General features: G+C 49.1%; 1 protein-coding gene across 1 annotated transcript; it reads right to left on the bottom strand.

Moving 5' to 3' along the window:
* Window positions 1–880: 880 nt before the first annotated feature.
* CCDC30 (coiled-coil domain containing 30) lies at window positions 881–25,815 on the bottom strand. Its single transcript, XM_042883416.1, has 25 exons — window positions 25,555–25,815; window positions 25,322–25,442; window positions 20,482–20,672; window positions 19,155–19,244; window positions 18,638–18,791; window positions 17,414–17,485; window positions 16,275–16,390; window positions 15,042–15,149; window positions 14,654–14,754; window positions 13,916–14,108; window positions 11,242–11,340; window positions 10,544–10,666; window positions 9,056–9,178; window positions 8,240–8,397; window positions 7,385–7,631; window positions 6,254–6,427; window positions 5,715–5,924; window positions 4,920–5,077; window positions 4,349–4,496; window positions 4,066–4,187; window positions 3,411–3,552; window positions 2,937–3,073; window positions 2,511–2,625; window positions 1,597–1,664; window positions 881–1,417 (listed from the first exon to the last, which is right to left on the bottom strand). The coding sequence occupies exons 1-25, from the start codon at window positions 25,813–25,815 to the stop codon at window positions 1,204–1,206; spliced, it is 3,645 nt and encodes a 1,214-aa protein (XP_042739350.1). The 3' UTR covers window positions 881–1,203.
* Between the last annotated feature and the right edge of the window lie 363 nt (window positions 25,816–26,178).

Raw genomic sequence — 26,178 nt, 5'->3', positions numbered from 1 at the left:
CATTGCCCCTTGTCCTGCTGTCATTTCCCCTTTCCAAGAGTTGACTCCCCACCTGTTTGCAGGCTCCCTTTAGGTACTGAAAGGCTGCACTGAGGTCACCCTGCAGCCTTCTTTTCTCCAGGCTGAACAAGCCCAGCTCCCCCAGCCTGTCTTCATAGGAGAGCTGCTGCAGCCCCCAATCATCTCTGTGGCTCCTCTGGACCCGCTCCAACAGCTCCATGTCCTTCTTGTACTCGGGGCTCCAGACCTGGACACAGTGCTGCAGATGAGGCCTCACAAGAGCAGAGCAGCAGGGGACAATCAGCTCCCTGTCCCTGCTGGCCTCCTCTCTTCTGATGGAGCCTGAGATACCATTTGCTCTCCCCCACAGCACCTGCCACAAACTTTTCTGCTTCCCTCTTTCCACGCACAGATCCCCTTCCCACTCCCTGCACACATCAGCTCTCCTTCCACTCCCACCCATCTGTGGGTGCATCCTTGCAGACCTTCCATTGCTGCTTGTAAGCATTCAGATCTACTCTATTTCCCTCTCTGCAGATTCAGATCCCCTCCTTTCACCACCTATGTTCCAAATTCCATTTCTGCAGCCTCTCCATCTCCCTTCTTGCTCCTTTCGGTTCCCTTTCCCCTCCTCCTTACACTCAGAGCTCCTCCCTGCTTCCATCTGCAGCCAAATTCCTTCCTCTTCCCTCAATGGCCCTTCTCACTCCCCATACTGTGCTCAGATGCCTTCCATTCCTCCCCCTGTAAAACAGTTCTCTCCCTTCAAACCTTAGACCCCTCCTGTTCCCCTCCCTACGCTTGCACACAGCTGAAGCCAAAGCAAGCAGCACTTCAGCACACACAGAGGGGAACGGAGAAACACGGATGCACAGCCAAGCACAGGAAAATCTCTCCAAGTTTTATTTACAAAGTTTGCAGGGAATTTGGATTCAGGGAAACACGTGTCTTACCCCACCCCCCTTCTATTGTACTGAGTTTGTCTGCAAATTCCAGCCTCTGGGTAGGTGGGAGATGACGCGCACGCATTTATTGTTGGCTAAGTTAATTAAAAAAAAAAAAGCTGCTGCATAATTTAGTTACCACAGAAATCATCAAGTCATTTGGCAACACTCCCTCTTGCAATCCTTAACACTGCATGGCAACTGGAGTCCAAATCCTGGCAGCCCTGCCAGTCTGTACCTCACAAACGTCTTTCCCAGGTTAGAAGTTCTCAGAGCTCATGCTCTGACTCTCCTCCTGCAGCTGGGAGGCCGTGGTGTCTCCAGGTGAGGCTACATTCAGGTACCCAATCTCTGAAGGCTGAGAGGGGGACAAGCAGAAGGACAAATCCTGGCTCTCAGCTCCTCCTTCAGGCTTGGTGTCGTGCACGGGCTTCAGGCTGCTGAGGGAGTCTGGTGGCTCTCGTGGTGGGAAACTGAAAGCACATTTCTGCTCTTAAGTCATTCTTAAAGCATTATCTGACCTCCTGCCACCCACACAACCACAGCACACCTCTGTGAGGCAGCACAGGGCTACGAGTGAGCCCAAACGCTCCATTCCTGCCTTATCACACGCAAGGAGAAATCCCTTCCTTCTCATTTTACCCCACAATACCTGGCACGGGGAGACGCCGACACCTTACTCTGCAGCTGTCGTTCAGAGAAGTTGGCACTCTTCAAGTCCTGGAAAGACAGAGAGGAGGTGCACATCAGACCCTGGATGTACAGCCTTGGAGCTGAAGGTGTCCCCCACTCCAGTGCAGATCCCCCAGCTCTACAGTGCTACTAAACATAAATCTGTCCTTTGAGTCTGAATCTTAAGTCAAAAGCTAACAAACCCCAAAGCCCAGGTCAAACAACCAGAAAAAAAGAAAACACCACGGACTGCCATACAGGTCCTGAAAGTGTCCTTTTTCATTTGTAACCACTGTTTCCAACTTGGTTTCAGTTCTAGCAGCAAATCCCAGACAAGTTCAAAGTCACCCTGGGGCTCATCATTCCCCCTGGTTGCAGCCCTTCAGCTCAGGGCTCTGGAGATCCCAGGGCCCATCACTGGTGTTAAATACAGAGGTGAAGAAGGCATTAAGTGTCTCTGCTTCATCTTCATCTCCATTTGTGAGATGACCAACCTCACTGAACAGCAGACCAATGTTTTCTTTAGTCCTCCTTTTGCTGGTGACATGCTTGGAAAAGCTTTTTTGTTAGAGAATGCTACCTGTGCTCCTGATCTCTTTACCAGTACTTCTAAGGGATGTTTTGATCACCCTTGGACTTCTCATCCTAAGTTCATTGCTTAACAAGCAAGACCAGATAATAATCTGAGTGCCATACCAGCTAACCCACAAGTTCCTCCTCGCCAACAAGCCACTGCAGTTTGCTGCATGCTTGGCATCCCCATTCCATCCACAGGAAAGGAGTGGTCCAGCCCTTCTCTGGCACTTCAACTGCAGCTGCAGACACTGATCCTCCCAGCAGGACATGGCTCCTGCCAGCTGTCTGCTGAGATCAGCACAGCCCAGGGGGTCTCACCTCTGTGCTGGGAGTGTGGCTGCTCCTCAGCGCGCGCTGCGAGGGCTGCACGTGGCCAGAGAGGAGGAGTTTGCTCTCATGCAGCCGCATGTTCTCCTCATCCAGGATCTTCACTCTGGGTGTGTTGCACAAACAAGGCGCAGGTTATTTCCCTTCTGGCCCCATTATGCTTCCTAAAGGATCTTCCTCTTTCGACTTCAGATCCTTTTGCCTCCATGGACTTCAGCTGTATGCCAAGAGTTTTGCTGGGCAGAGGGCCTAATTATATCCCACAGCAATCAACAGCTCCAGCACTAATGAGCAAGGCACAATTCGGGCTTTCCTCCAGCCAAAATTAAGGATTTCTTCATAGAAAGCACATTTGCAGACACGCAAAGACGAGGCAGGCTCCCAGGGCATCCCGCTGGGACATCGCTAGGTGCCTACCTGCTCTGCAGGGCAGCAACCGTAGACCTGCTGCTCCAAGGGGTCTCCTCTTGGTCAGTGATCCTCTGGAGGAGCCGCCTTCTTTCCTGGAGTAACTTCTCATTCTCAGTAGTGATCTGTGCAATCAGTGCCTTCCCCTGAGCACCGTTGCAGAAGGAAACAACCAGAAGTTATGCTTTGCTCTTCTCTATCTTCTGCAAACCTCACAGTCTCTCCCAGCACACCACAGGCACCGAGGTGCCTTTCTCAGGGCTGCTTTGTCCCTTTCCAGGAGGTTTGCTAGAAGAAGTGGCTCTTACATCATCAGCTCTAACTATTCAAGCCTCCTGTCTGCCACTGCAAGGCAAGTGCACCTCTGCTGGAGCTGCTCTGCAAAGCTTACTGTGGCAATCACCTCCTTGTAAGGAGAAGAGCTACTCTGCAGTCAGCTTTCCCTGCCTTCCCTGTGGGGAAACCCCCGATGAGTTCTTTTACCTTTTCCACTTGGAGTTTTGACTCACTGAGCTCGTTTTCAAGCTGCTTAATTCTGCTGTCCCTTTGTTTCACCTCTTGGATAAACGTTGCTTTGGCTCTGCGGATCTTGTCTTTGTGGCGGAGCTGCATTTCGTTATATTTCCTGAGGAGGCACAAACACAAAGATGTGAAACCCTTTTGTGTTTTAAGCCAAAAATGAGGCGGAAGACGTTCTGCATTTACAAAGGCATCTATCTCCAAGCCTGAACCAGGAGCTGCAGCCATCTACCAAGCTCTGTCCACACAGCTGAAGGCAGAGCGAGTGCACTGATTTCCTAGACTCCACCTTTCACTGTCACATCTGACCATTTGGTTGTTCATTTTTTTCTTGCAAGACTGCATTAAGCACCAACCAAGTGGAAACTGACTGAGGAAAGGACCCAAAGTATCCCCCAAACTGACTCCCAGCTTTACAAATCCCAGCCCTGGCTCTTCTGGGTTACCTCTCCGTGGATTAAGACAGATCTCTCAGTGCTACGTGTCCTAACCAGGAGAGACATGGAAGGCTGCAGAAAGTCAAATCCGGTGTCACTATCAGGCAAATAAAGAGCAGCTCCTGGGTAGTTCTGTGGGTTTTTTTTCCTGACTCCACATCCCTTCCCACTTAAGCCTTTACCTGACATACAGATCCTTCTGGTTCAGGAGACGGACTCCTTCCTCATAGAGAGCCTTGTTTTCCTCCTTCAGCAGCGAGAGTTGCTCTGAAAGCTTCTGGCTCTCCTTCTGACACTGGAGGTGCTGCAAAACAAATATTTTCTCTATTTTTGCGCATCCTTCAGCCACAGGGGCTCCACGCCTCCTTTCAGTCCGGTCTCCAAAGCTTCTCCATCACGGGTCCCATCCACTCTGCTTCTCAGCCTCACGTTGGGTGATGAGGACACGCGTGTGCTGCAGCTCACCTCGCCCGAGTCAGTTCTCTTGTCATCTTCCAAGGCGTGCAGAGTCTTGGCCTGCAGCTCCACATGCATCTTGGCCAGTGACGCCTCTGTCTCTTGGGAATGCCGCAGCTGCTGCCACAGCTCCTCCACCTGCTGCTCCAGGAGCTTCCTAAAAGCACATCGGTGTGACAGGGAGACGCTGACACCGAGCTCGCCTCACCATCTGCCACTGCGAGCTCTAAAAACAACGCAGTGCGCTGCACATAGCCCACACGACTCGGGGGGGAGAAAGAAATCAGTCGTGGATGTCGCCGTGTTCCAGTGCCACGCCAAAAGGTGAACGCTGGGACTGGGAGCATCGAACCCTGCGTGAACAGAGCCGTGCTGCGACGCAGCCGGACCCGCAGTGCTGGCACCCAGAGGTGAATGAGCACAGTTAATTAACTCAATTAACACTGAGGTGAATGAGCACTGCCCCAACTCACTGGGCTGGCAGGAAGGCTGCTGCATCTTCTGAGTCAGCCGAAACCCCCTCCAACCTTTCATGCTTCATAAAGAGGGAATGCTATGGCTCTCCCCCAGCTCTGTGTACCTTTTCAGCAGCTCCTCACGGAGCTCTTGCTGCACTCGAGCTTCATTTCCTCGAGCTTCCTTCAGCTCCTCCTCCAGGAGTTTCTTGTCAGAAACACGGGCTTCTGCCAGCAGGAGTTGGTGCTGTGAATCCTTCAGCTTTTGCTGGATCTTTGAGAGCTCAGATTAAAATTGGACATGGATTAAAGTTTTCAAATTTAACAAGCTGGTATTGGAATCAAAGGAGTCACAGGAAAGGAAGATTTGCTTGCTTCTACCCAGACGTACTCATTTCTGCAGGTCTTTTGTTTCCAAGAGCACTCACAAAAAGCAAATCCTTTCCAATGACTCAGATTTTGGATCAGATACCATGGCACGAATTAGCAACAATCCTCTTTTACACTTAGTGTGATCCTGCACACTTCAAAACCAAATCCAGCAATCAGTGCAGGAATCAATGCCATAAAAAAATCAGAGTTTTTGCAGCTCACCAGGTTGCAAACAGCAGCAAGAGTTGTCAGTGAGAGCACAATGCAAGCTCCCTACACCTGACAGCATCCCAGCAGTATGCTCTGAAATACTGAGCTTTAGAGACAGGAGTTAAGGTAATCAATTTGCCTTCTACTGCCTTAATTACACTCCCATTAATGACTGACGTCTTCTAAAATACACAGTCAGCCTCTCAGGCAATCTCACCCTAGTGAAATGCACTTCAGGAAATTGATTCATGAGCTGCCAGTGCATCTTTTTCTGAACTACAGCCACATAACTGCTAAAATCACTGCTGATGGTGAGTTAGTCCACCCTCATGAGTTACCTGCTTTTGTGCTTCATACACTTTAGATTTCTCCTGCACAAGTTTCTCTTGCAAACTGCTCTGCAATTTCTCAGCCTGGGAGCACTTCAAGAGCTCTTGTTCGAGTTCTTTGACCTTCTGCTGGCTCTTCTCCCACTGTGCTGACAGAGAGGAGCACGTTTCAGTCGTGTCCAAGAGCTTCGTCCGGGCTTGCTTCAGTTCAGCTTTGACCTGAGTTTCAAAAGAAAAAGAAATCAAGTTTGCACTTCAGTATATAGAATCTGGGCAACAGGATTACCAGCTACTGAACAAGAACAAAAGCTAAATACGCCAAGCAAGCACGCCATGCTTTATTTGGAGGCAGTGCATGCATGAGAGAAACACTATTTGGTCAAATAATTTCCTGGGGAAAACTGGAGTGAGAGCAAGACATGAACAGACCCCAACATTCACCAGCCCAGACAGGGACATAAACCAGATCCACATGTTGAAATCAGCACTTCAGACCTCCCAGAGCTCGTGAAATAACACAACGCTTTCCTCTCCTGCTCTCTTCCTACCTTGGTGCATTCCTGCTGAAGCAAGAGATTTTGCTTTTGTAAGTCAATGTTTTTCTCCCTTTCGTATCTCAGCTCCCTCTCAGCTGAGCTGCACAAGTTCTGCACCCGACGCAGGTCGTGCCGCAGCTGCTGCAGCCTTTCCTCCTGCTGCTGGAATCTCTCTTCAGACAGACTCTGCAGGAACAAGGATCAGGAAACAAAGCCCTGTTAAAACTAACCTGGCAAACAAAAGCAAAACAACTCAGACCCTGAGTGATTTCTGACAGCATCCCCAGTTCTGTGGCAGTCTCTTAGCACAGGTGACACCCAGATCCACAAAGTGAGAGCTGCCAGCAGTACAGGGACAGACACACTGCCACAGCAGCCTGCACACCACGGGGTGCTCCCTCACTTCTGTTACAGGCAAATAGATTTACAGGAGCTTTCAGACATTAATTAAGCTCTTCAGCCTTGCAAGAGCACTGTACACAAACTAAAAGCTCTTTCCACATCTGCTTTATCAAAACCCTTCTTCCCAGCATCAATTTCAGCCACCTGTTGATCTGCATTCTCTCTCTTCACCCTCTGCTCTTGGGATCAAATGAAACCTACTGAAGATCAAAGGTTCCTCCCCATGTCGTTGCCCAGCTGGCTGGAAAACCCTTTTCAGGGCTCTCATCACTTACGGATTTGTTTCCCCACCTGCTCCTATGAGGATTTCTTTCAGCACCCTCCCTACATCTCCTAACCTGCTTTGGCAAACCACATGCTTTTCTCTGCTGTCACAACCTGCTCTGACAGCACACATGGGACAGTCTTGGTATCACTGCAGCTCTGATTCACTTTTCCACTTTCACTCCTGCCTGCAGGCCTTCTTATCTTCAAATCTCTTCCAAACCCCTGCATGTAATCCTTGCTTATCTTAAAACTCTCCATCCTGGATGTCTTCAAAATCTCTTCTTCCTATTACATCTAAAAACGTGACAGAGGGACATGATGGCTCTGCACATTCCCCAGCAGCATACCAAGGAAATCAGTCTCTCAGCTCTCCCTTTCTGTCAGTCCTGCAGCCTTTCAGGGACTGGCTTCCACTCCAATTTTGCCACTAAATTAGTGAAAAAAGTAGAGTGCAGATGGCAAAGCTGCCCATACCTGTTTGATGCTCCCATCTAAACCGCCTGCAGAGCTCTGTGACGTAAGAAACCTGTTGTCTCTATGGACCGTGCCTTGATTCATCCTCAAGGCCTCCTCAGACGTGTTGTCACGCTGCTCCCTGGTAGTCAGGATATCTTGCTTTAGCTGGGCGATTTCTTCCAGCAGCGACTGTTTTCCTTCATTGCTCTCCTTCAGCTGCTTTTCTAGCTCCTCCCTCTTCTTGTTGCTTTCAAGTAATTCAGAACTTGAAGAAGAAATAGCACAGGAAAGTGGTAACTATATGTATCTGAGGGAAATCAGCCTCTGAGGGCTGTGAGAACCTCGTGCAGCACTCTGGGCAATAGCCAAGGCTCTCTGGAGGCTTCAAAGGGGATTTAATCCTGGGTCTATTAATTCTGGTTAAGGGTCAGGCTCCCACAGACACCAATCCACAAGAGGTGTGTATCCAAAGGGTGAGCTCTCAGTCATTCATTACTAGGTTACACAGCTGGATAAAGAAGCACTTGTGTAGCTCTGTGTGGTCTGGGCTCACAAGCACCCAGGAACACTTACACCATGACCTGCTGTATGGAAGCAGGGGCTCACAGCCCCCCCAAAGCCTTCTGTCTGACTTATGCTGATCCAAACTGCACGTCCCAGTGAGCTAACTTACACCTTATCCTGGGTTTGCTGAGGAGGTGCTCACTGACCAGAACTCTCTACAGAGAGCTGATTACCTACTATCTTAGAAAAGACACAAACAGCTGTGGCCATTCCTCCCAAAAGAAACAGGGCATGAAGTTTTCAATCCACCAACTCCACCATCAGCACAGGTGAGTGGCAGAAAGCACCACAGCCCTCGTTAGGGTTTACCAGAGCTGTTCTTGTTCATCTGTCAGGTTCCGGATCTGCTCTTCCAAAAACACCACTTTGGCCACCTGCTCTTCGAACTCCTTTCCATCCATACTCACATCTTCCCGTTGCTGCTGAAGTTTGTCAACCTGCTCGTTTTCTCGGACGAGTTCAGAGACCTGCAGGGTCAGAAAACACCACCACTCATTTTCTTTGGCCTCGCCGTTCTGCAGCTCTTCTCCCCTGAGGACACGCATACAAACCTGCATGGGAGGCAGCTGAGTGTCAGCTATCACCAAATCCCACTGCTTTACCTGATTTCACCTCCTGCTGGCTATCTCTATTTCTCAGTGCATTATGTTGTGTGCCACATTTCTTTACAAAACTGTAGCTTACAAAGCAGCTTGCAGAAAAGCAGCAGAAGTACAAGGCATGTATTTCTCCACCCAAATCAACCCAAACCTGAGGATGCTGAGGATGGCTGCCTTCCACTTCCAGTGTCATCTTTGCCCCAACACCTGGCACTGACAGACCCAAAACCCAGGACACAGAACAAACATGCACTGCAAGCAGAAGGGGCAAGAAAAGAAGGGATAAGGAACACACAGGGACACAGAACTCTCGATTGGAACAAGCATCTGCCTAGTCTGGTGTATCTGCTAAGCACTGGTGAGACCAAATCCAAAGCAAATGCTTCCTGAGTGTATGCTAGCACCAATATTCTGATTCCAGGTCTCATCCACACACAACTGCATTTATTTATATTGAGCAAGGCAAACATGCAGCTTCTACATGCATCAGACACTGGAACGATGGTGATTCCTTTACACTTCTCACCTCTGTATCTAGTAGAGCATTGTCTTTCTGTAGCCTCTCATGGGAAGCATTAATGAAATCTCTGCTTGCTGAAGTTCTTTGGACACTCTGGCTTTTCAGCTCTGGTTTTGCATTAGGCAAGCCCTGTTGAAGAAAGGAGTTAGCAATGTAATATACCCCTAACTATAAGCTCAGAGAAAGTGCTTTCTCCTCTGCGACATCCAGAAATCTCTTAAAACCAAGGGAAAAAAAGAAGTTCTAATAAATGTAAGTGCTCTTTGTAGAGCATCAGTTCTTGGAACATTTCTTACATGGTCATTATTAAAACCTACAAGAACAAGAGTGCCGAGTTTTGGGCATCTGGCAAAACACCGAACAACTTCAAGTCTTGACATCCAGATGTGTATTAATCAGAACAGCCCAGAATTCATGCAGAGCTCACTCCCAGCACCCTGCTGGAAAATGATTTCTCCCACTACAGCTGCTCTAAAAAAAGAGAATTTAATGCATTTGTGAAGTTCAAGGGTCCTACCAAATACATGAAGAACACTTACTACCTGCAAGCCTAACAGAGGCCATTGGATTTCACTTCATCATCCCTGTGACAGAGAAATACTTCCCTCTCCAGCTTAAGCAGAACCACAAACAAGCTTTCAAGGACAGAGGACTTTCATCACGAGTTCCCCAGGTGATGAGTGCATGGAGCTATTGGGGTGCAGAGGTTAGAGTGGCTCCTCCTCCTCTTCCCACCATGTCCAAACCTGACAGCTCCTTTCACACACTGACATACGGAGTGACCCAGCCACTTTCTAACCTACTTCTCAGCAAGGCCTGGTCTGCAAGGTGAGCTTCTAACAGCACTAGGAAAGAGCTGCCCTCTAGGTAACACCATCCCTCCACAAGGCTGCGTGCAGTTCCACCAACAGTTCAGACCTCCACTGGTTTCTATTTATGTTTAACGAAGTGATGATGACTCACAGCTGGTTTAAGGTCACCCAGGGAGGGAAGAATAGCTTTGTCACAGATGCAACCACCACTACTCCTTCTAAGACCTTCCCTGAGGTCCTATCTTGTGTCTGACCCAGGCTGCAGATCTGCAGCTCTTAGTTTTCAGCCTGGTTTTCAGCACCTAACCTGCCTGTGCTGAGCTCCCCAGTCAGCCTCCAGTGAAATGTGCCCTGAAGCACTCAGCAACAGGAGCAGCACTTTGGAGTTAGAGACAGCCCCCCTAAAGTAGCTGGATCTAAAACCAGCTGCCAAAAAAAGCTTTGAAACTCAGTGGACTAGAGAAAAGGGTCAGGAGAATTCAAGCAACAACACTGAAGGGCAACCATGGATGTTTTATGGAGCCAGAAAGGCATCCCTCCCCTGCAGGGGGTCCCACTGCAGGAACTACATGCAGCTCCCTCTGGAAGAGCACTGCCCACTTCCCAAACTGGAATGTTCACAGCATTCTTCCTGGGAGTGCAGTGCAAACCTGTAGCTGGTACACATCTGGCTGCTCAGTACCTTCTCAGCCTTCAGATCTTCTCTTAACAGCTCAAGTTCAGATGCAAGTTGTTTTCTCCATTCTCTGCGCTCTCCCAGCTGATTTCCCAACTTTTCTATTGTTTCCTGACAGCTCTGCAGCATCTGGAACAAGTGAGATCGTGAGTCACTTTCGCAGCACCACTCATCCTAGCAAAATAGAAACAAACTGCAGAAATTCCATTTTCTAGAAAGATGAGGCTGAGAAGAATGTTTCCCAAAAGCTGCCAGCAGGATTATGCCTCGAATTGCCTGAATATTTCTGGAGCATTCACCTGATGCAGGATACATGGGCAAGTTGATTTCCCGTATACTACAAGCTTTGACTTCCCCACAAAAGAAACCTGCAGATCCCTCTGTCTAGCTGGCAAGTTACAGAACCTCAGGTCTTGATGTTCCTCTACAGCTGTAAACCTTTCGCCCCTCAGAAGGAAGCCAGTGTGCTCCTCAGCTTGTAGCAATGAAGGCAAGAAAATCTCCTAAAAGAACGCTCACAGTAACGAGCTATTGTGAGTATTGGACTGGTATGTTGTATGTCTTTGGGAGAAAGCAGCTACCTGCCTGGCATGAGCTGATGGGGTACAAATTCTCAGAAGAAACTGATAAAGAGCATTCACATGAGAGGCTCATTTAATACATTTCCAAATAAAATGACACTTTTCCTGGAGAAAACCCCTTACCTCTTGCATCTCCTGTGCTCCTTCGGATGCCTGCTCTTCCCCACTCATCTCTGTTCTGTTCTTCTGCACTTCAAGCAATTCCGTCTCTAAACTTGTGATCTTAACACACACAAATCACAGGTTAAAGCCAAACCAGCCCTTGCAAATGGCAGTGAACTTAGCAACTTCAGAACAAATCCTACATTTGGAAGTGAGGAGTAGGGCTGGATATGGACTGCTGCCAAGGCAGGCTGGCTTCAGCAGACCTTTCATCCTGCTGTTTCAAAGGCTGAGCAAGCCTGTTTTCTAATTTTACCAAGCCAGGAGTTAACAGGAACCCAGGGGGGTGAAACACTCAGGGCTCATACAGAAACCCCTTCCATGACCAGATAACAGCCTGCAGCTCTAACAGGACGTTGGAGGGACGCTGTGGGAGGGATCTCAGGAACAAAGCAAACCTGTTCTCCTCAGCCCCCCGCCAGCCTTTGCTCCCAAAGCTGATAAATCTCAATAAATCTCCATTATTTAGCTTATTTTTCTTCCAAGCCATTAACTTTTCAGTATTTGAGCTGGGCAGGTAAGTCCCATTCTAATGGCAGAACAATGCTCACATTGTGTCCCTGCGTCCCCGTTCTGTGTCAGCAACCCGTGCAGCCAGCACTTTGGTAGGTGTGCCAGAGCAGAAAAGGTTCCCAAGTCCTTTTCACACGGTGCAGCCTGGCAAACACCCACAGTGCTGTTCTCTCCAGGCTCCAATGCACTCGCCTTTGTGCAGCTCTTCCGTCACTACAGCCAGGCACCCAAAAGCCTGAGAGATGAATAACGCAGCTCTGCTGCACTCCGTCTGTACAGACAGTGCATCTAGCCAAGGTTTAGCCTTCTCTTCCATCCTGCAGACCCCTCCTCTGCTGCCATTTGTAGCCTTGCATCTCCTTGGCTGCTTGGAAGCTCCAGAGAACATCTCCTGGCCTCAGTCAGAGGGGACAGGGCTGCTCAGCCCAAGGGAGGAACTGTTGGCCAAGCAGCAAGGCCTTCAGCCAACCGAAGGAAATTGAAAGTCCCTGACAGCCTGTTTCAGGGGTAAAGCTTTCTATTCCCTACCTGCCTAGAAGCAAAAACATTTTCTGGCTTCCTCTGCTCTCTGGCCAGAGATTAGAGAAGACCTGTCCTTAGAGCTATTCAGCTGCCAGTTGAGGTGGACTGCGTGCCCTGCTAAGCAATGCTCCACAAATGCCGTGCAGTAGTGCTCCTCACAAAGCCATCTCCAGAAGGATGGAGCCCTCGTCGCACCAGGTCTAAGGATCACTCCAACAGCGGCAGCCTCAGACTGAGAAGCTTCACCCATCACTTAATCCACATTCAAGATGTCAACGGAGATGACTCAGCAGGTCTTGCAAGGAGGTCTCTGACACGGCCTCAGCTCTGGTAAATGAGACAACTACCATGGTGTTCGGATCGATGGCGTCCTAAAGACTCGCAGATTGTCACGCGCAAATAAGTGGAAATAAAGACTTCCTTAACCTTCTCAAGTCAAAGGATCCTTTGAACAGCCTTGTCCTGCTAACAGGAAATGACCCAGATTGCCCTTGTTTGAGGGTGCCCAAAAAACCAAGCAGGACACGTTAGGAAGAAACCAGCAAGATCACCTCTTGATCAAGGTGAAGCAGAGCCTCTCCAAATGCATCAGCTTCCTTAGAGCTTTTCAGAAAGTTGTGTCCAGCCATCTCTGCTCTATGCAACAGCAGATGCTGCAGGATGAGAGAAGGGGTGATGAGGAAAACCTCACTGTCCTCTCAAATCCAATAGTTTCAGAAAGGATGTCTCCAGACAACGCAGATCCTGGCCCCAATACTCCCAAGTGCTTCAGTGTTTGCAACTGACAGGTGTCCAAAATGCTGTGCTCAAGAAGTGCAACTTTTCATCACCAGCATGCTTAATTAGTGATCTTTCTTCAGATCAGGTAGCACCAGTGCCCCACAGTAACCAATTTCTTCTGCTAGGCCGGTCTGGGGAGGAATGGGGATTGAGGCCAAAGCCAGGCCTTCCATCATGACCTTCTATCAGAAAAACCTCTTGCCCCTTCTGAGCCTCCAAAGAAGTCCTGGCCACCTCAAACTTGCCCTTCAGCAGGAACTTCAGAGGGCAGCAGCAACATCCATCCAAGGTGGAAATGCACCTCCTCAAGGAGCTTGATGTGGAGCTCTGGAAAGAGTACTGATGATATCCAGGACAGCCTCTCAGGGGAAATAAATGCTTCCAAGATACAAGAGGCTCAAAGGAAATACCTTCAGAGAAATCATCACGCAATTCAAATTTGAATCGCAAAGGCTTTGCTTCAGCTCAGACAAGAAACTGAAGGTTGCACAGCCCAGGCATACAGAAGGGCTGTTTGTGAAAGGAACGTTGCCTGATCTTGCGGGTGCAGGACAACAAATTAGCTTGTTAACAGTGCTTGTTCAAGTGCCAAAAAGGAAGAAGCTGGAAAATGCTGCTGTACTTCCTTAGGGGTGTGCATACCTCTGAGCAAGTGTCAATATCGTATGAGTGACAGACTTTGCAGGTAGTGTTTCTTGTCAAACTACACAAAGCAGCATGCAGCTGTAGGTCCAGCATCATTTTATTTTACCAATCCATACGCAGAGAGACAAGCAGCTAGAATCAAAACCAAACAGCATTTCTCCCATTCCTTACTTACTTTCCGGTGAAGTCCCTCCACCTCACTCTCAAACTGTTCCTTGTCCTGCTTTGTTTGGATCTGTGTCTCTCCCAGAATTGATTCCAGCTCTTCATTGCGCTCTACCAAATCCTCGTGCTCCTGCTCAAGTTTGTGCAGCTTGTGAAGGAGCTGAGAATTCCTGCCCTCGATGTTTTCAATCACCTCTCGACACCTGCACAACAACAACAAACATCACCAAGACTGGAACTGCTATGTGGGGTGGGATCAGACAATCCTTTCCTCCTTGAAGCCCTTAGAAGAGGCTTAGCAGCAGCACATCCTGAGCAGGCCACCTGAGAATGAAGCTTTGTCTTCCCTTAAAAATCCCAGTTAATGTATTTAAGTGTGAAAGCCAAGTGTCTCTGTACACCCCCTGGACAGCAATCAAATCCAGAGAAAATCCTCCCAGCAGCAAAATAATTTCAAAAACAACACTTCTGCCTGCAGGGAGCCACAAAAACCCGACATCTACTCTTTTAGGAAAGCAGAAAACAGGAGAAAGTGCCAGAAAACAGCCTGCATTCTTGATACACATCCACTCAGGACTGCATTACCTCCAAACTTTCTAATTCAAGAGCAAAGAAACAAAGCTGGTACCAAAGGATACTCGAATGAACCCAACTCTTCAATGCACTCTGTAGGACAGAGTAACAGCAACCAGAATGCAAAATAAGCCATCCAAAAAGACAATGTATTAAGGATTTCTACATCGCAAACCTTTTATGAAGAGTTTCACTACCCTGACATCTGTCTTCTTGATCTGAGCCAGCTTTGCCTGTAATGCAATCCCCTTCAGCTCTCCCTTCATCCTTTGTGCCCTGTGTATCAAGAAAAAATGAAAAGTTAGCATGCAATTAAGACTGAAATATCTTGGCATGATGTGATTTTAAAGCTGCCCAAGTCTCTAACAAATGAATGGGACACAAGCTACATCTGCCTGTATTAAGATAATCCACCAGCCATAAGAGTAAAACCCCCCAGACCTGTAACGATTGGGAAGGCAGCAGTGGGCATTAGCTTACACCAACAGATTGCTCTACACATCTACACACACACAGAAAGGATCTGCTTTCTGTGATGGCAAACAAAAAGCACTTGAAAATACCTGCAGTGAACAAGCTGCAAATTCTTCAGTCTTGCCTGGTGTGGGCAGGGGGAATCCTCGTTTCTCGCCCTTTTGATACTCACTGATCTCCTCTTTCAGCTGTTCAACCTTCAAAATAAAAACACTCGTACTTTTGGTGGATGCTCATCTCTCTGCCTTATGGGATTAAGATCCTCCTCAAGCTGATAAACTGAAGATTTATTAATTGCTCAGCTTGAGGGACTGCTGAGCTCACATGGCTGGTACCGCCAGGCGGCCTCAGCCCAGCGAGGTGGAAGCATGGGAGGTCAGCATGCAGCTCCCCCACTGCCCATGCTGCTCTCAGACAGAAAAATGACTTCAGGACACACAGCTCCCATGGCTCACAACAAAGTCTGCTCGCAGCTTTCACAGATTAGAATGACAGCTCTCTATTACATCAACAGCTAAACCTCATCTTCCTACGAAACAAAGATTCTTAGACTTAGCTTGACAACACGTTTGGCTGGAAGTGATCTCAGTCTGGCTACGTTCCTTTTTTGCATTGAGAAGTCAATCTCAAATCTTAGATGCATCTCTGGTATCTATATACTTACGTGTGCACGGACAGATTGCCCTGTAAATCCAAGTTTCAGATGACAGCATAACTCTAAGAGTCAGCATGTTTTGAATGCAAGGAGCAGAACTGCATACTAAAAGTTTGAAGTCCTCAAATGTTAATAAATCTCATTCAAGAAAGTAAGTCCTTGATACTGTCTGGAAGAGATGGGCACAGTATTCTCAATGATACTTACATTATTTTAAAACTACTAGCTTTAATCCAGGAGAACAGCGAGATGTGGGATGACATAAATAATTAAAACTCCTGAGAACCAGCTGTAGGCTGCTGAACAACTACTAGGGAATTTGAGAGCTAAGGACAGAGGCAAAACTTGTGCCAAATCAGACGTTATATTCACTCCCCACTGGCCACCTCACTAAGGAAATATCCTATTGAGAAAGATTGCTGCATTCAGAGAATTCTAATCTCATTACGTGAACCATTTAACTAAGAGCAGTGATTCTGACTCTGGATGTTTGTGAGCCACGTGACATCAGAACTGCAGTTCTGGAAAGACTCACAGCAAAGAGAAGGGAAACACAGAGGCAGAGCAGGGAAAGGAGTCCAGCTGAACATCAGCAGTCAGCCCAGGAATGCCAGCTGTGAGCAGCCTGCTGACCCAGAGAGCAAGCCAGAACTGGACGGGCACTCACCAGATCAAGGAATGTCTTTCTTTCCAAGTCGAGTGTTTGGACCCGCGCACGCAGCGCCAGGATTTCCTTGTCCAGCCTGCTGTTGTGCTCCATGGCCTTCTGCAGCTCCATCCTGTCTGGACACAGCACATGGACTGGTCACCAGCTCTAACACTGCCTCAGCCCTTCGCCTCCACCAAGCTCAGAGCAGAGCTATCACATGAATTTCTGAAACTGCACTGCCCTTATGCACAGCTGTGTGACAGCAGAGTGCACACAGACGCACGTGGGAGCACAGTTCCCTCACTCAGACAGAGGTTTATGATGCTGGAGATCCAGGTTTGATACCAGCACTACCAAGCTGTGCCACCTTTACTGCAGGAGCACAGCAGTCTCGAGTTGAAATCCCCCAACCATCCACCACACGAGCTATGCTTTATTTCCAGTCACAGCCAGAATCAGCAGCACGGACAAACCTGGTGCCTGTCCACAAAACGTACTTCAGAGTAAAACAGTTTGGAAGAAGTTTCCTTATGAGTGAAAACTTACATGACATTCACTATTTGCTATGAGCAGAGAGAGAACCTCACTATTAATGTATTGCTATCTAGGACATGATGAATAGATGGCCATAAAAGCCTGAATCAATAAGCATGTGTAACCATCAGATGAATTAACACAGAGCAGTATTTCACCTGCAAGAAACAGGAGAATATGTCTGTATGGGGAGCACAGTGATAGCAGTGGGTCTAACAAGTGCATGCACACTGCTCTGCTACTCCTAAGTGTAACCAGTGGGAAACCAGTTTTCCTTAAAGAAATGAACAAAGATTTTTCCCTTTTCAGCTTAAACTTGGCTTTTCCTCAGGCAAAACTAAAACTATACCCAGTGTCTTCATTCCAATCCAGCAAAAAACAACAACATCAAAAAAAACTAACCATAACCTCAAATTCCACTTCCAAGCAAGGACTGTGCAATTGGATTTTCACTTTCTGTAATTTGAAATGAAAAAAAAAAAAAAAAAAAAAAATACACAAAACAAGAAAAGCCTTCTATCAAAGCCTTCATTTGGCCAAAAAGCCTAAAAAGCCTGTTTTGTTGCTAAGAAAAGCCTTAATATGATTTTGGATCTCCTCTGCTTGAGAGTTGGGTGACTTACCACTCTGCCTCCATTCATCCATGCCTTCTCCCTGGCTCCCAGAATCTTGCAGCACTGACCACGGGGCAGCTCCTGTAAGAATAGAAGAACAGTTTTGCTCTGTTACAGGTTTCTGAACACAAAACTCAATGGCATTGTTGATGCACTTCTCTGTTAAATATAAATTTGTAAGAAAAAGAGTCAGTCAAGGGGTGTGCAGCTAAACCACTTTAAACCAGTGATTTAAGATCTCTAATCTCCATCACTAAAGACTCAATAATGGGGCTACAAACTGCCCAGGAGCAATCTTGTATTTTTCCATTAACACAACAGGCAGCTGCAGGTTGAACCAAAATACGCTGCTCCAGTGGAGCCTTACTGAATAGAAACAAAATGTCTGATCTTCAAAGAATCTGTTTATTCATGGCTCTGCAGCTCACAGGGAAGAGAAGGCATGCAGGACAGACAGCATGGGGAGAACTCACTCATCTTGCTCTCTAATATAGCACAGTAAACCACGCAGACGTAGCAAGCATCAAACCCTTACTCACAGTTTGGAAAGCCTTAGATTCATTTGATACTTAGGGAGATCCACTGAGAGGAGTCATGCTGCATCCTGTCCGAAATCTGGGGAAGCAGTGCCCTTTGCAGGCTGCAGCACAGCACATCACTGTGCCCGCAGACGCACGCGTGTCAGTCGATACCAGAGCAGACAACTGCAGAGCACTCGTTTCAGTGCCCGTGATTAAAAAGCTGTAACGATGGGTTTGGAGGCTGGCTAGGAGGGTTAGGGACACATCTGAACATTGTGAAAGCTGCAAGGTTAGAATCACGATCTGTGATTCGCACAGCAACACTGCCCAGGTGCTAGCAGTCTCCTTGAGCAAGCTAATTGCTGCAAATGCTGGCATTCCCTATCACAGAGCTGGGGACAACTGGAGGAGCCCAGAGAAAAAGCTTCTAGGGGCCGTGTTTTGCTGGGGGGCTCCTGCAGGATGCAGCAGGGAAGCATCTGGCTTGAGGTATTGTAACCAGAAAACAGGGTTTCATCCTGACTGCATTTACTGGATGCATTCAGATCTCAGTACCGGGGTAAAAATCTGACACTGATTTTTTCACATTACAGGCAGGACAGCCTTTCTCCAACTATCCTACCAAGGAAGGGCAAGGCTTGCAGTAAACAGGGCTGGGCTAAATGCCAGCTAGTAACAAGGAGTGGCACGCAGCCACAATAGGAGCTCTTACCTACTCTGCTCTGCTCCTTTCCTTGTGCAGCCAGCTCATCTGTCAGCCTCAGGATCTCTTTGTGAGCCATCAGCAGCCTCTGTGTGGCCTCATCCAGGTCTTGTTCTACTCTCACACGTGATGCCCGCTCCCTCTCCAGCTCTTTCCTGTAGGGCTGAAACACACAAGCTAGTGCTGCAATGGAAGTGAGATGACTCTTACAGTGACCACAGATGGCTCCGTGCTCCTCCTGACCCACTGGAACAGTACTGGCCACACAAACAGAGCTTATAGAGGCATGCTGCAAGAGGAACATGCCAAAATGCAAACATCAGATGGTGTGCCATGCCTGTTTCCTACAGAGCTCTGCAGTCCACTAAGTAGCACCTGACATGATTGCACTGGCTGTGTTTCCAAGCTCACCCACACCTCACCAGCCCAAATCTCTAAACCTCACAGTGTGCTGAAGAGCAGACCCACTGCTTGAAATCTCACCTACGTGCCATGCCATCAAGCAATTAATATGTCAATGTATTACCTCGTTTACTGCATCTTCAGTGTGCTGCATGGATTCACACTGTTGCTGGAGTTCATCTTCCAACTCCTGATGAATGTGAGCAAATTCATCCTTGCACAGAAAAGAAATTTTTAAAAATCAGCACAAGAAAGCATGTTGCCATGCATCCCTGGGAACCAGCACACTGCATTTTCAGTTTTAACGTGCCTTGATTAGCAGGTGCTATAATCATACCTTAATAAGAACAGGTTTCAATCAGAGATATCCCACATCCCTGCAAAAATACCTCATATGTGTCAGAGACAGCTACACGAAAATGCACGTCTACACCCAGACTTTTCTGGGCCTCCAGCATAAGAGTGAACAAGCGTGAAGCAGCTCTTTTGAGGATTAGAAAGATTACGTGTTCCAGTTAAAAGGTTAACTGCTCTATTACCTTGAACCACCGTGGTGGCTCTCATGATTGTGTAGAACGTGTGTGATGCTACCAAAGAGAGCAGAGTGCTTAACCAACAGCTTCTATCTTACAAGCATGAACATCAATGCAGAATTCCTGTTCTAGCCCTTCTTGCAGTCATGCTCCCTGCCTGCTTGCTCTTTGAAGTGATGGATGGAACCTGCCCCTACATCTAACAGGGGTAAGCATCAGCTGCATCTTCAGAAGCAGGAGCTCCATGCAGGATGGCCTGGATTCAACATCAGACTTACAAGCATCTGCATCCTTCAGCTGACGTAGCTCTATTTCTCTTATCAGTCGTCACACTGAAGGAAGAGTGAATCTGATCGCAGTGGGTGAATGCCCAGGGCAGGTGTGGTTAACTGGCATTTCACTGGGGAGCTACAGCTCTGCTTCCTCCTAACCAGGTTAAGTTTTATTACAATGCTTCACAAGAAAAAAAGACAACTTTCTGCAATTGTTTGTATCAAGTGGCAAGAAAGTCACAGGCAGATCACTCAGGATTTGCAGAGAGACGTTTCCTATTAGGTAGTGGGAGGCAGCACCTCAGGGAGCTCTTCCCTGCAGGTTTCTTTGCTTCTGAGGAAGATACCTACATCCGAAGGTGCTTTTGGACCAGGAGTGACAACCAACCCCACAACAGCAAGGCAGGAACTCTAACTAGAAATAAGATAGCCCTGCTTATCATCCCTGTGTAAGATGTGAGAGCAAATCAAACAGAGAAACACAAGTGTGAAACCTACTAAAAAAAAAAAAAAAAAAAAAAAAAAATCAGTGTGAGCACAGAGAATTTGCAGAATCTTACTTAAAAAGAAACGACCAAAGACATTCTCTGACATTCTCTTCCCCAGCAGGCTTTCCATCAGCCCGAGCAGCTGAAGCAGGGCGTACCTGAAGCTGTGCAGCACACAGCCTGCCGACACAACTGTGCGAGTTCAACTTCTCATCTGCAACCTGCAGTTTCTCCAGCAGCGCCGTTCTTTCCACCAGTAAATAAGCAATCTGCTCACTGGCATTACTGTGAGCTATTTCCGACAAGCCTTCCTGTTCCAGCATCTCCTGGACCTCCTTCAGCTGGGCTTCTGCAAGGCAAGGCTTTCTGTGAGCACAGGAGGAAAGGAAGCCCGATGATCCCTTGTGGATCCCAGCTCCACCAAGTGCTCCCTTTCACAACAGCCCCAGTTTCTCCCCATACCCTTCAAAGGCTCGTAGAACTTTTAGTCTCTCCACCTGCTTTCCAGATCCCTTGCTCCCGCCCTAATCCCACTGTCCTGATGTTCCTGCTCATACCCACTGCCCACAAGCAATAGGACTGTCTGCATCTGAGCTTTCTCACCCTTAAGAGGGGCGAGTTATTCAGGCCATTTCCCTCTACCCAGCAGCTCAGCTTCACCAACCTCATTATCCTTGAGCCTCTTAACTCCTAACACAGTTCAGTGGGAACTAAACAACAGATTAGAAAGGTCTCAAGATAAAGAAAACAGGGGCAGGCGATGACAAACATTTTCTTTGAAAGAGCAGACAAAATGCCACGTTGCTCAGCGTGCAGTGAGGACGTGGATCTGAGCAGCGCTTTTTTCCCCCATGCACATTCATCCAAAACCAGCTGTAATCCCACAGACTTCTTCTAGTAACCTCCAAGGCCTCTCCTGTAGGATTAAAGGTGTAAAAATCCCTTTTAGAATCTAACTGACAGCTCTTCACCATTTCTTCCAAAGTTCCAGCTGGGAAGACTGCACTGGGAAAGACTTCAATGGCTTTCAAAGCAAATGGAGTGTAATGGCGTTGCCAAGAGAAGCTGGTGCTTGGTTATGGCTAAGTACTGTGGTGTGTAGGCCAGAGTTGCTCATTTCTCATCAACCTCACAATCACTTTTGCTCCAGTAATTTAATGAATATGAAAAAAACAACCATCTCTCCTAATTTCTAGCCCAAACTAGATGATAAAAGTTGACACATGCTCTCAGATGAGAATCGAGAGGAGCTGTGGGTTCGTATGGAGGAAGAAGGGATGCTCACACTGTCGTGCTGCTTAAAAAACTAAACATTGGAAGTGCAACAAGCATTTCTAGTACTCTTAGGACAGTTACACTGCTCTGGACACGTCTGCTCCACACTCCCACTCTCTGGGTTTAACAGGGGACCCAACGCAATCGCACCCCACGGCTCAAATCAATGCCATGTTTCCACTCTGCATTTTGCAGCCAGCCTGTTCAGCCCTATGAATGGAAAACACCCTGAGGTTTCCCCTTCGCCCTCCCTGTGGTTATGAATTACAGTTTGTTTCACAAAGAGGTCAAATACAGCTCATTTGCTGCTTCCCTCTTTGAAGCAAACCACAAAATACTGCATTTTGCAATTGAAAAACTAACTCACCCCTTGCTCCATAAGCATTAGGAAGAGCCTACGGTTCATACTGAATCAAAAAGCCCACCTAACACCCAACGTGCCCTACACATTCCTGCCATGGCTTTGCCAAATCCCACCAGTGCTCCCAGTCAGGGTTGCAGCTCCTCTGAAAGCTGCTCTGAGTACAGCCCTGACAGCTCTGACCTCCTGCAGCTGCTTCTTGGCTGGCAGTTTTGCTTGAAGGTACCTGAATCATAGAATGGCCTGGGTTGAAAAGGACCACAGCGCTCATCTCGTTTCAACCCCCTGCCACAGGCAGGGTCGCCAACCACCAGACCAGGCTGCCCACAGCCACATCCAGCCTGGCCTTGAATTCCTTCAGGGATGGGGCATCAATTTGCCTTCCACCCAATCTGCAAAAATGACACTACATGATTTAGCCTGTGGCAAGAGGATCTGGACATTTTACACAGGCTGAAGAAAGAAAGATTTGAGAGGATGAGGGCAGCCTGCTGTTTATAGCACAGACTGCTGCTTGTAAATCCTCCTGATTTCTCACCAGCATCTCCCAAACCCTTCTCCACCATACTCATGCTTGAGGACAGCAAACATCCTCTATGATCAGTGTCATGGCAGCACACTGATGCATTCCCACTGCACAGCCACTTCTTTGGAAGCACGCTTTGTATTTGCAAAGCTGCCTTGCTTTCACAAGGTTTCCCTCCCTGCCACACAGGGCAAGCCATTCACAGCTATCACACCCACAACAGGAACTCATCCATGCTGCCTACACGTGAGCAATGCAGCTATTACAACAAACAGGCTACAACTATTCTGTTTGTTTCGCTCTTAAATCACAGTAGGCTCCAACTGCACTGTGTTTTACTGCTGGTACATTTGTTTTTCATAAAAGCTTTGGTAATTCAGTGCATGAGTTATCGATCTGCCCTCCAAAAACACGGAGGCACATGAGATGAGAACCATCAGAAATGGATTATGAGCTGCCTCGAGGACAGGAAAAATTTCAATCTGGGCAGAGGTACCAAATGAGGTGAAGCTGCATCAATAGCTCAACACAAAACCAGGCATGGCTACAGTGATTCTCCAGGCCCAGTCCTCTGGACTCGCCTTACTCACATTTCTGTTTAACAACCCCAGGGGGCTGGGGACTTCCTTTTCACAAGACCCCTTCTCCAGCCCTGTTTTGATAAAGCCTGATCTGCAGTATCATCTTGTCCCTCCTAAAGAGGAACAAAACAAAACAAGAGGCACAGTGAGACCTGGAGGACACCCAGCCTCTAGATCCAGGCCCTCTGCCTGCCCTACACCCACAGCACTTGGGAGGAATCATCTGGGCTGGTTTGCACACATTCCAGCAAAAAGCAGAGGCCCAGGGAACAGAGCCAGCAGAGATGCAGCTCCAAACCCTGCAGCCACACAACGGGCAGCAGAGGCACAGAGACAGAGATGGGCAGTGTTCTTTGTAAAGGAGGAAGAATAACTGGGGAGGGACCAGAAGGGAAAAAGAAAAGTGGTAGAAAAAAAAAAATACAGCCCAAGAAATGACCCTCATGAACTACAAGCAGCTAAGGCACATCCTGTCCAGAGCCACAGACGTCCAGCTGGAGTGAGCACTGAGAACATGAGCACCCACCCCTAAGGCTGAGCTTTCAGAAGGAAAGGCTGACCTGCAGCCACAAACATTCCAGGACCCAGGACACAGCTACTGGGGTATTCCACAGCCTCCAATTCAAAGCTGCTCCCACACATGAGACAGCAAAGCTGCAGTCCTCCAGCTAAGCCCTGGTGCATAAAAGTGCTGTACAGCCACAGAAAGCCCTCATGGATGGTGGGCTGAGAGCAACGTGGTCTCAAATAGCAAGCAATGGGGACAGAACTCAGTTTTCATCTGAATGTTAATCATTGCCCAACAGCCATGAGAATCCTTAAAAAACACAAAAAGTGGAAAAGAGCAGAGCCAGCAAGGAGAAATAAATTCCAACAAAGCTTTGGAGACGTTTCCATCTCCTGCCTGCCACCTGGTGGGGAAGATGAGGGGAAAAAAATCCGTAAAGTTTTCTACCACAGCGACGCTTGCAAGAAGTCACTCCATCATTACAAACCCCTGTGCCGGTTGCAGCAGCAAGTGGCTCCAGGAGACCAAGGGGCCACAGAGCAGTGAGATTTTCAGACTGGGCTGAACTCACCTGTCTTGTACAGTCACACTGTCAGACATGTTCCCTAAGATCTGCAGGCCACCCAGAACCAACTCTCAAAAAAGCAATTAACTTCCCCAAACTCCTACATCTTTGCCCAAAATGAAGTGCACATAACAAAGAAACTGTTCCAGCTGTGCTTCTCACCCCACCTTCACCACAGACCCAGGATAAGGCACAGCACAGAAGGAAGAGCTAATGGTAAGAACATGCTCCGAGCAGTGCTCAGTGCACAAAAGAAGACGGGAGTAAGTCAAGAAAGAAGTGACCTTATGTTTGAGAGAAAAGCAAATTATTTAAAGGAACAGACTATATTCCAAACAAAATGATGGCACTGAAGTAAACACAAACCACAGGGTTTGAACTGCTAATGCGAATACACAGGTATCCTACAAAGTTTTCTTTAAATATACGGGCCTTCTCTAGACCAAATCCAATGGCAAAGCTGCTTCACCACTTCTAGCAGGAACACAGCTCAGCACTCGGCTGAGGGGTTTGTTGTCAGTTAGCTCAGGGCTGGGGATGCACAGAGAGGTGGTGGTGCCCCATCCCTGGAGAGGGACTGGAGGGGCTCTGAGCACCTGATGGAGCTGTGGGTTGGACCAAATGACCTGCACACCACTGAAAAGAACCTGGCATCATTCGTTAGACACCTGCCCTGTGATACAAACATTGCTGAGATTCTCTAAGCAGACCCAGGGCTCTCAGCCTTTCCTCACGCAGGAGATGCTCCAGGCCCCGATCTCTCTGTAGCCCTCCTGGGCTCTCCCCAGCAGTTCCCTGCCTGCCTTGAACTGGGCAGCCCAGCACTGGGCCCAGTGCTCCGGATGTGGCCTCCCCAGGGCAGAGCAGAGGGGAGGAGAACCTCCCTCGTTCTGCAGGCCACGCTCTGTGCAATGCACCCCGGGTGCCATTGGCTCAAGAACGCCCTGCTGGCTCATGGTCAGCCTGTGGCCACCAGGACACCCAAGTCCTTCTCAGCAGAGCTCCTCTCCAGCCACATCAGTGCAGGTCAGGGGCTGCACAAGCAGTTATTCCTCCACATCTGCTGAACTTCACGCTCACCCTAATTGAACCTCATCAAATTCCTCTGCGCCCAAACATCACCAGTCTCACAAAGCCCCTCAGGAAAGCTGCCCGCACCCCTGCCGCGCAGCGCTGGATTACCGTGCTGCAGCCGCAGCCGCGCCAGCTCCGTCCCGAGCCGCTCGTTCTCCCGCTCGCACTCCGCGATGGCCGCATCCCGCTCCCGGCTCAGCCCGCGGACATGACCCACGTAACGCTCCACCTGGGGAAGCAGCTCCGTGAGCCCCTTCCAGCCCCGGCCGTCCCGCGATTCCAGCCTCTCTCCCTTCCCCGACGTCTCTCTCGGGGCAGAGCCCAGCCATTTCATCCCTTACTTCTCTCAACTCCTCGGCCCGCCGCCGCTCCGCGTCCCCCAGCCGCGCCTCGGCGCGCCGCAGCAGCCGCCAGGCCAGACCCAGCTGCTCCTCCGCCGGGTCGCCAGGATCCGCGCCCTCCGCCCGCAGCCAGCGCCGGACGTCGTCCGCCGGTACCGGCGGCTCCGCCTGCAGGGAAGCGATACCCGACGTGAGCGACGCGCTGCCGGCACCCGCCCGCGGAGCCCGGGAACTCACCAGCGCGGCGGCCGCCGCCTCCATGCGACGCGAGCACGGGCCGCGGGGCGGCGGGGCGCCATGGCAACGGGCTGCCCCGAGCGCGGCGCCGATTGGCTGCGGAAGCAACACTCACCCATTGGGGCGGGTCTTCCGGAAGTCGGCCAATCGGCGCCTCGCTCGCGGCTGCCCGTTGCCATGGCGCCGCGATGCCCCGCCCCCGCTCAACCCGGGCCGAGGGGTCACAGCCCCGCCCGCTCCCTCCCCCAAGCTGCCCGCGGTCCGGCGGGTTCCCCGCCACGCAACTCCCCGACGAAGCTGCAGGAACGTTCCCAGCCCGGGGATCGCGCTCTTCTCTAGCAGGGCTGCGCCTGCAGCGTCCCTTTCAGCCCCCTCACACAGCGCTCC

Source organism: Lagopus leucura, unplaced genomic scaffold, assembly GCF_019238085.1.
Source record: "Lagopus leucura isolate 7727_CA_CO unplaced genomic scaffold, USGS_WTPT01 Super-Scaffold_100037, whole genome shotgun sequence".
In the NCBI taxonomy this organism is placed as follows: domain Eukaryota; kingdom Metazoa; phylum Chordata; class Aves; order Galliformes; family Phasianidae; genus Lagopus; species Lagopus leucura.
The sequence above is the reverse complement of the archived record's forward strand: the minus strand, read 5'-3'. Positions and strand labels throughout refer to the sequence as shown.

What these genes read in the sequence shown, in the direction of transcription:
- CCDC30 (XM_042883416.1), bottom strand. Translation starts at nt 25,815, where the DNA reads ATGGAGGCGGCGGCCGCCGCGCTGGTGAGTTCCCGGGCTCCGCGGGCG. An exon ending in GAGCACAGGAGATGCAAGAG is followed by an intron (nt 10,667 to 11,241) that starts GTAAGGGGTTTT and finishes CACTTGTTCCAG; the next exon opens with ATGCTGCAGAGCTGTCAGGA. An exon ending in GATGAACAAGAACAGCTCTG is followed by an intron (nt 7,632 to 8,239) that starts GTAAACCCTAAC and finishes TTCTTCTTCAAG; the next exon opens with TTCTGAATTACTTGAAAGCA.